The 9,579-nt window shown below is 61.6% G+C and overlaps 1 protein-coding gene across 1 annotated transcript in view; it reads right to left on the minus strand.

Annotated features, from left to right (window-relative positions):
- SLC6A3 (solute carrier family 6 member 3) overlaps positions 1-9,019 on the minus strand; it is a 34,658-nt gene extending 25,639 nt beyond the window's left edge. The window contains exons 1-4 of the mRNA XM_070476438.1: positions 8,932-9,019; positions 6,864-7,191; positions 5,474-5,605; positions 1,566-1,791 (exon numbers count right to left, since the gene is read on the minus strand). Coding sequence (XP_070332539.1) covers positions 1,566-1,791; positions 5,474-5,605; positions 6,864-7,149 — 644 coding nt within the window. The 5' untranslated portion in view covers positions 7,150-7,191; positions 8,932-9,019. The remainder of the gene's footprint in view (positions 1-1,565; positions 1,792-5,473; positions 5,606-6,863; positions 7,192-8,931) is intronic.
- Positions 9,020-9,579: the final 560 nt, after the last annotated feature.

Consider the following 9,579-nt stretch of genomic DNA (forward strand, 5'->3'; position numbering starts at 1 on the left):
CACTGAGGTCAAGGCTAGACCAGGTGTGGGCACAGCAGACCGCGGGGAGCACACGTGGAGCCCAGGCCTTGCTGTGTGGACGAGACACTCCTAAGTCTGGGACCCGTGGCAATGAGCCAGCAGGCGGCAAACTCCTCAGAGGGCGGAGCGACTGGCGACACTCTGCCATCCTTTCCTGGAGGAACCTACCACCTCTGGCTTGCTTGTCACTCTGATCCTGACCACACACTCAGGTGATGGTACTGGGTTTCCATTGCCCGTGGGAATGTCTGCCCCAGGGTCTCTCAGGTGGATCTGATGGGGACGACCCCAGGCGGACCCCTGTCTCCAGCCCTCCTCTGAAACCCACTGGCCGCTGCTGAGAGCTCCCGGAGACCAGGCCCTCATCTCCCAGCTTTGGACCCCCCTTCTCCAGGCAGGCGGGTGTTCAGTGACCCTCTGACCTCCCCGTCACAGACACCCCTCCCCTCCTTCCAGACGTCTTTACCTGCTAATCCCAAACCACCAAAAGGAGTCTCTTTTGAAAAACTAAACAAGTCCCACTGCACACCAGCCGCATGCTAGCCATGTTGTTCCTGGTAAGTTCTGAGGAAGGACCTGGCCCCCTCTGGAGGCCCCCCAGCGCCCCCCACCCAAAGCCTTGGCACTGTGTCCCTGCCCATCGCTGTGGCCTTCCACAGCGGCCAGTCCTAGAGACATGTTCCCCACGCGGGGCCCCCAGAGCTGAGCACGAGACCCCGACTATCTGAACACACAACCTCAGACCCTAGACGTCCGCAGGTCTGTGGACTCGCTCGTCCCCCGGGCAGGGTCGCTTCAACACCCACACGACAGATGCTCCCGACACCGAGGGCTTGGTCCTGCCCTGCATATCTGGGGTCTCACCCCGCTCTGCTGACCCTGTGGGACAGGGCCCGCCCCTCAGACCACCCTGGGCTGCCGGCTGCTGATAAAAGGGGTACTCTGGAAGCCCCTCTGCCAGTGGCTCTGCCCCAGACGTGTGATCACCTCCTCCAGGACAGACTTTATCACTTTCACAGTGAGATGGCCTTCGTGTTAATGCTCACGGTTTCCTACCTGAAAACAAGCTTTGAAATTGTGCCCACCTGCGATTAAACCGGAATTATATTTTGGGCTGAGGTTCACTTTCTAAATTGTCAGTGCACTCATTTCCACCTAGAAACATGAGCAGACTGTACCCAACCAGGATTTCAGTCCTAAAGGAAGATTGCAGTCACCAGGAACTTCAGGAGCCCTCAGTAGTCACTGCGAATGCCTTTCTCAAGAGAAGTGGCCTCTCTCAGGACGTGGGGAAGGGCAGCTGGCCCGGGGGGCGGGGGGGGGGGCCTGTCCAGTCCCCCTTCCTGCGAGGTCTCCCCCCAGGAGTGGAGCTGAGCTGCTGGAGGTGGGGTCAGAAAGAAGCCTCTCGAGAGCCCAGGGAGTGGGTAGAGACACAGGCTGGGGAGGCGCCTCCCCGCAGCCCAGGGGCAGCACAGACTCGCGGGTGACCCCTGGCCAGCGCCCTCCCCTCCGAGGGACAGTGGCCGCGAGGAGACCCCACTCACTCGAAGTACTCGGCGGCGGGCGTGGTCCTCAGGGTGTCGTTGGGGCCGGAGCTGGTGTTGGGGGCGCGGGCATCCGAGCAGCGGGGGCTGTTCCAGGTGTGGTTGCAGTGCGTCCAGGGCAGCTCGGTGGTGAAGGAGGAGAACAGGTAGTGAAGCGCCCAGGCGATGATGACGTTGTAGAAGAAGCCGATGTAGAGCGAGATGAGGATGACGGTGTAGCCCACGCCTGGGGGAGAGCGCGGCCCGTCAGCGGCGCCCCTCCCCACGGGACGCAGCTGCACCCGGCTTCCTGCAGCCAGGCAGTGCCTCTGAACACGCCCGGAGAAGAGCGAGAGGGGGGTCCCGCCGTTGTCTCGGAGGAAGGGCCACCCCTTCCAACACCATCCAAGGCCTACCAGACCTGCATGGCCATCCAGGGACACCCCGGTACCCGAGGTCGCCTGCAGACACACAGGAGAACCAAGGGCCACCTTGGCTGCCTGCCATCACTCACAGCCAGTCAGGGACACCCAGGCTCACATAAGGTCCCCTAGGACCACCCTGGGTCACCAAGACAATTCAACCCAGGGGTATCCAGGGCCACCAGCCAAATAAAACCATCAGAAAAATTCACCACTACCCTGGGCCACCCACGGCCATCTAGGGAGACCCAAGAACACAAAACACCAAGTCAACGAAGGCCGTCCCAAGCCACTGAGGGTCACCCAAGGACGCCCCGGGCCACCCCTGCCAATAGGGCCCTGAAGGCCATCCTGGGTCACTCAGAAATACCCTGTGTCTCCCAGAGCCAAACAGGACCACTAACAGTCACGGAGGACGACCAGGGTCTCCATGGCCGCCCACAGCCACCTGGGCTCATCTAGGACCAGCCAGGCCTCCAAGACAAGCCCCACCCAGCTGGGCTGCCTACAGTCATCAAAGGCTACTCACGGCCACCTTACTAACCATCCCTCCCCGACGCCACTCAGGGCAGACAGAGGCATCTGGGTCTACCTAGCATCACGCAGGACCATGCATGACCATCCAGGGTCTCCCAGGGTCATGCTTGACCACCCAGAGTCCCCTGGGCATGTCAGAGTGACCTCTGCAGGGTCACAAGACCTGGAATTTGGGAGAGTCACTCCTGGAATTTGAGGGGCTCCTGACCGCTGGAGTAGAATGGAGGGGCGAGCAGTCTTTGAAGGCACGTCCATCCTGTGGTGGACGGCTGGTCCTGTTTGGGGGTGGACAACGCTCTTGCGTCCCACTGCTGGGGTTCAGTTTACCCATCTCCACACAGACTTCTTTCATTTCCACATTCTTTCCCAGTTTTGCTGTTGGGACTGGCTTGGGCATCAGTATCCTGGGACCTCGTGGGCACCAGCCCTGTCCTGCCTGCCTGTGGCCAGGAGGAGCTTGTCTTCACGGTGACTTTTGCAGGGGTCGCCTTGGCTTTTTTTTGTGGGTCTAACCCTCCTTGTTTGTTGTTGTTTAATTGTCAAGTCGTGTCCGACTCTCTGAGATCCCTTGGTTGAGCATGCCAGGCTCCTCTGTCCTTCACCATCTCCCAGAGTTTGCTCAGGTTCATGTCCATTGAGTCGGTGATAGCGTCCAACCATCTCTGCTGACCCCTTCTCCTCCCGCCTTCAATCTTTCCCAGCATCAGGGTCTTTTCCAGTGAGCTGGCTCTTCAGATCAGGTGGCCAATACTGGAGCTTCAGCTTTAGCATCAGTCCTTCCAACAAATATTCAGGACTGATTTCCTTTAGGATGGACTGGTTTGATCTTGCAGTCCAAGGACTCTCAAGCGTCAATTCTTTGGCACTCAGCCTTCTTCATGGTCCAACTCTTAAATCCGTACATGACTACTGGAAAAGCCATAGCTTTGTCTATAGGGACTTTTTCAGCAAAGTAATGTCTCAGCTTTTCAATATGCTGTCGGTTTGTCATAGGTTTTCTGACCCTTAGGAAAAGCTGTTTTCCTGCTCAGGACACTTCGTTAAAACTCTCTTCCTACCCTGAGAGCAGAAAGAGTGACTCCAGCTTACTAATGTGCAGATGTTAAACAGATCTAGTATCAGGAATGATTCCCCTGGTGGCTCAGCGGTAAAGAATCCGCCTGCAATGCAAGAGCCACAGGAGACTTGGGTTCCATCCCTGGGTCAGGAAGATCTCCTGGAGAAGGAAATGGAAACCCACTCCAGTGTTTCTGTCTGGAGAACCCCACGGACAGGGGAGCCTGGCGGACTGTATACAGTCCGTGGGGTCACAAAGAGTCAGACACGACTGGGGTGATTGAGCACACAGCACAGACAGGCCCTGGTACATGGCCCCTCTCGGAAGACGTGCTCAGTAGTGGTGATGACAAAATCCACGCTGTCCCTTCCGAAGGCCTCCTCCAGGGTGGATCCCGTCCTCGGGGAACAATTCCTCGCTGCACTTCCTTCCCCTGCACTCCCCGGGAGAAGCTGGCTCACGGTGGACTCGGCCGGCAGCCGCAGAGTCGGGAAGCCACATGGCTTCCAAGCGCCTCTCAGAAGCTGCTCCCTGGCGGTGAGCTGGCCATGGGTGGCTGCTAGAGATCTCCTGAAGGTGACAACTCTGTACACCAAATCCTCCGCTTGTGGTCTGGGGAACTCAGAGCAGCCTTTGACCAAACGCCAGAGCAGACCCAGCTCTGTGTCCCAGGGAGAGTGGCCTGAGGCGCTGGTCCTTCTGACCCCAGGGCTGTGCACAATCTGTCCCTGGGTGGGCCAGGTTGCTCATGGTCACAGCAGGGTGACGAGGGCACCTGGGGCTGGCGCGGCTCCCAGGGGACGTGTGCTTTGCCCCTCAGCAGCAGCACAGTGGCCCAGAGGCAGAAGGGCGGCAGATACAGAGACAGATGATAGATCAATAGACCTGGTAAGTCTGGTAGGCAGGCGGATGATAGATGGCTGATACATGATAGCCAGACGGGTGACAGACAGATGAGAGGCAGACCTATGGATAGACTGATGGATGGATACACAGGTGGGGGACAGATAGTGCTATGGGTTGGACTGTGGCCTCCAAAATCCATTTGTTGAAGTTTTAGTAACCCCCAGTATTTCAGAATGTGATCTTACTGAAGGCAAGGTCTTTACAGAGTAAAATCAAGTCAGGGTGGGCCCTAGTTCTCTGAGACTGATGTCCCCATAAAAAGGGGAGCCTGGATGAAGAGACACACGTGAAGACGCAGGGAGAGGACGGCCCCCCACGACCCGAGCAGCTTGGCTGGGCGCAGGGCCCCCTCCCCCGGCCTCAGAAGGAACCAACCAGCACCTTGAGTACGGACCTCGGAACTTCGACACATCAAACGTCTGCTATTTAAGCTACTCAGTTTATGGCACTCTGTATAGCTGCCCCAGTGAACTAACACAGACGACAGACAGTAGGTCACAGAGATACAGATAGGAGGCTGTGTTAACTTTTCTACCATGTTAGCACTTGGACTAACAACACCAGCCAGGAACTGCAGGCTGGCCTCGCCTGGGAGCAAGGACACACTCGCAAACCCTCGGTTGTGACCGATCTTTAGGGCGGGACTGGCATTAAAGTGCCTAGACGCCCAGCAAAGCAGCACAGGATGCAGCGGCGCAATCGCCCCAGCCGTGCCCCGCCCCACGCCCCGCCCTGCCCTGGCCTATGCCCCGCCCCGCCCCACGCCCCGCCCCGCCCCGCCCCACGCCCCGCCCATGCCTATGCCCCACCCCACGCCACGCCACGCCCCGTCCTGCCCCCACGCCCCGCCCTGGTCTATGCCCCGCCCCGCCCCATCCACGCCCCTCCTGGCCCACGCCCCACCCTTGCCTATGCCCCGCCCCGCGCCCCGCCCCACCCCACGCCCCGGTCCACGCCCCGCCCTGGCCCACCCTCTGCCAGGCACGTGGGGCGTCCCCGCCCGTTACCTCTCAGGATGGGGCAGATCTTCCAGACGCCTGCCGCCCCCTCCCTGTTGAATTGCCCAAGGGCCAGCTCCATGTAGAACAGCGGCACGCCGGCGACGACCATGAAGAACAGGTAGGGGACCAGGAAGGCACCTGGGGACGCGCCAGCACGCTCAGCCTGGACCCGAGGACGCGCCAGCCCAGTGTCATCCCAGCGAGCGCGCCACCATCCACGCGTGTCCCGGGCTCGACCGCTGTCACCCTTCTTCGAAGCTCCCTGCAGGCTGGGGGCTGGTCCTCCTGCCTCTGTGCGTGGCCCCCGCTATCACCGCACCCTGACACATCCCTCTGGGAACCGCAGTCACCCCGCCCCCCCACCCAGGTACGCGAAGGCCCCGGAGCAGAGCGGACCAGCCCGGCCCGGGTGCTGCTCTGCTCCTCGCTGCTGTCTGCTCTCCGCCCGGCCGGCCCTGGGTCCCCTCTCTCTCCTCCATGGGGATGTCTGTCCTCGTGAGCCGTGGATCCTTGGGGTCCAACGCAGCCTGGCCCCCAGGAAGCCAGACTGCTTCGGTCGGGCTGCAGCAGAGCTCTCTGCTGGCAGGTGCCGCCGCCGGGCTGGGGTCTCTCCAGGCGACTGCGCTCTGAGCACAGAGATCGGGGCCCCACCGGCTCAGCCGTCTTCAGCTGTCTCGCTCTGCCTCACGGGAGGGTGGTTCTGCCATGGCTCTTCCTGGGAGGGGCGGGGGAGGCAGGGAGACCCCACAGGGCTGCCTGTCTTGATCGACTTCTGTGCCTGCTCCGAAATGCCCAGCTGCTCACGGGTGCCCTGGCAGGCTCTCCCCAAGGAAGCCTCCTGAAGCCCCGAGGGCGGGGCATGGAATGACCCTGATGAGTGGCAGCGTCTAGGAGACTCATGGGAAACGAGCGCCAACCAATTGGCATCTCAGCTTGGACTCTGGGGGTGACCCAGGCCCATTTCTTAGTTTTCTGCCTTGAACCCAGATGGAGCAGTTCTAGGGCTGGCTGTGCAGGGGAGGCAGGGGCCGGGGAGGGGCAGAGACATGTTCCCTGGGCATCCTGGGGCTCCAAGCACAAGGGCTGCGGCATACTGGGAACACTGGGCGGGTCGGTCAAAGAGGTCGTTCTCTGGGCCTTGGAGAATTTTCCAAAGTAAAGACCACTTTGGGAAACAGAAGGCAGAATCACAGTGCCTCCAGCCCCACTCCTGCTTTCCTGGCCTCGGCATCCTTGACCGGACAGAACCATCAGGGGATGAGACCGCTCTGAGCGCTACCCTGTAGGGCTCCAGGACATCCATGCGCCCCGCTCCACCGCGTCCCTCCCCCCCAACCTGGAGCCCAGCCTCCAGCGCCCTCAGGTGGGAGGGCAAAGAGCAGGCGGACAGACTTACCCCCGCCGTTTTTGTAGCATAGGTATGGGAACCGCCAGACGTTGGCCAGGTCCACGGCGAAGCCGATCACGGAGAGGAGGAAGTCGGCCTTCTTGCTCCAGGTCTCTCGATCCTGGGCCTCCGTGGGGCTCTGCGGGGGGTTGAGGAGGGTGGAGTTCGTGAGCTGCACCCCGTTTTGCTCCTTGAGCAGTACGAGTTCCACCGCCTTCGGGCCCGTGGCGTTGGCCTCCTTGGCTGGAGCCACCACGGAAGACATCAGGGCCACAGAGCACCTGCCCTCACTCATGGCCTCCTGGACTCAGGAATCCCGTGCTTCCACCTTCTCGGTCTTCAGCCAGCATGAAAGATAAACACACACAGGGATGCACGGGTTTAGCAGCCAGAACTACGATGCACCAGGCGGGGGAGCAGGGAGGTGTGGCTCTCTAGACGTTTCTTTGGGGGCAGAAAACAAGGTGTCCCAGCACCTAAGGAGACAGAGCCGGGGTGAGCAGATGACCTACACCCCTCGTGGAGTTGGGAGACAGGCCATGGGGGCCTCGGACCCCTGCCCCGCTCCCCATCCCCCAGTCCATTCCATAAGGTGCAGGGTGGCGTCACCTCTAATGTGGTTTTAGTAATAACGCAAGAGGCTACCTCCACGCACCCCCCCCCACTGCCGTCGTAATGTGATGATCTTCAAATGGTTTTCCATAGTCATTCTTCACAACAGTGCACACTCATTCTTTACACTCAGCAACCAAAGTCAGAAGCAAATTTTAAAACCAGGGTCACCCACAGGAATTCAAAGTTTCAAAGTAGCGATTACAAAAGTCTCCTTCAAGGAACGGCTGCACATCCACATCCACTGTGGCCCCTGGACGGCCCAGGCAGGGATGGGAGCATGCGGTTGGGATTTACTGGGCTCACAGGACTAGTTCCCGTGGAGGGGCTTCATCCAGGAGATCACTTCCTAGTCACCTTCACGACACTCTGGGTAGTGAGTCAGGGAGGATGGAAGAAATCACACAATCACGCCGGAGAGCAAGGTGGGCCCTCAAGGCCGTGGGCAACTTCAAACATGACTTCTTCTGGCGTCTGGATGTTTCAACTGCACACACTCGCAGGTGTGCACGCACGTGGACGTGCGCGCGCGCGCGCACACACACACACACACACACACACTCACACTCTGAAGCAGGAGGCAGCGGAAACGGGGTGACTTTCCTCTGCATCCGAGTTTGAACAGAAAGTCACAACACAACTCATCACAGCACATTCCTGAGACGGATGAAGAGGCACAGAAGGGACTCGGGGGGAGGAGCAGTGGGACTGGCCTGCTTCAGGGTCCAGGGGAGCGGGCGGGGCTTGTGCAGACCCCAGCAGACTGCTCTGACGGCAGCCCTCGCAGGCGGGCCGGAGACCACCTGCCGGGGAAACCCCGGCTTGGCATTTGGGGTGAGCCCACCTCATGCCCGAAGCCACGGCCTCACAGGCCAGGCTTGGGCACAGGAAGCAAAACGTGGTGCTTAGGCAGCGTGGTTCTGAGCCCAGGGCAGAAACAGAGCTGCAGTCGGCCCCTACAGCCAGCCTGCATGCCCAGAGCCTGCACACACCCCCACCTCCCTGGGCATCCCTGCCCCGTCTTAGACATCAAAGACTAAACCCTGCGAGAAAAAGTCACACTGAGAAAACCACCCGGGGTTGGGTCTGAGGCCGCGCTTGCCCACGTGGCCCCCAGCCGGCACAGGTCTAGTTCAACAGGGAGCCAGCTGGGCAAGGAAGCCAGGCACAACCGCCCCCTGCCCAGCGCCCTCTCCTGGTCTGGGGCAGGGGCCACGGGGAGCACACACAAGCCCCGCGCCCCGTCTCGGGCTCACACCTCTCGGCCGCCTCACCTTCAGATGGCCAGTTGCCCTGTTGCAGTGCGCTGTGCACCCCAACTGTCGGCGACTTTTGCCTGCGGCGCCCCCCCCCCCCACCCCCGCCACTCCGCCCCGACGGTTCCCGCCCGGGCCCGCGCCCTCGGGCCTCAGACTTCAGGGGACGCCGGTGCGCGGCGCAGCCCACGGGGGTGGCCCGGACTCACCTGCGCGCCCAGCCTCTGTGCCGTTGGAGACCCGCCACCCGGCGTCTGCGAAAGCTCCAGCTCCGGGCCCGCTGCGCTCAGGGCTCTTATCTTGTCTCCGGGACCCGCCCCGCCGGCCGACGGGGGCCTGCCCGCCCTGGCTCCGCCTCCGTGCCGCCCCGGTGGGCGGAGGGTGAGCGCGGCCGCGCCCCGCGCCCCGGCACCCCGCCCGCGGGAACCCTCCGCGGAGTCTGGGCGGCGGCGCCGGTCCCCCGGCCCGCAGCGCGCTCTGCCCGCGGTCTCGAGCGTCCTGGGGCCTGGGGCGCATGGGACCCGGGACGCCTGTGGTCCCAGGCCTCGCAAGACAAGTGTGAAAGTCGCTCAGTGTGTCCGACTTTTTGCGACCCCAAGGATCATACAGTTCTTGGAATTCTCCAGGCCAGAATACTGGAGTGGGTAGCCATTTCCTTCTTCAGGAAGGGCGCTTTTCCGTCTCCTTCCCACCCCAACTTGCACCCCAGAACTGCCCCGCGCACCGGCATCGGCTTGGAGCTTGGGGCTCCCTCGGCCCACCCACTGCTCCGCCCCAGTGAAACCCGGGAAGGGCAGTCGCGACGGGGAAGGAGGTGGGCGGCGGGCGGGGACCGAGGGGGGTCTTGCCTCCCTCCG

This window comes from Odocoileus virginianus, chromosome 14 (assembly GCF_023699985.2).
Source record: "Odocoileus virginianus isolate 20LAN1187 ecotype Illinois chromosome 14, Ovbor_1.2, whole genome shotgun sequence".
NCBI classification, from domain to species: domain Eukaryota; kingdom Metazoa; phylum Chordata; class Mammalia; order Artiodactyla; family Cervidae; genus Odocoileus; species Odocoileus virginianus.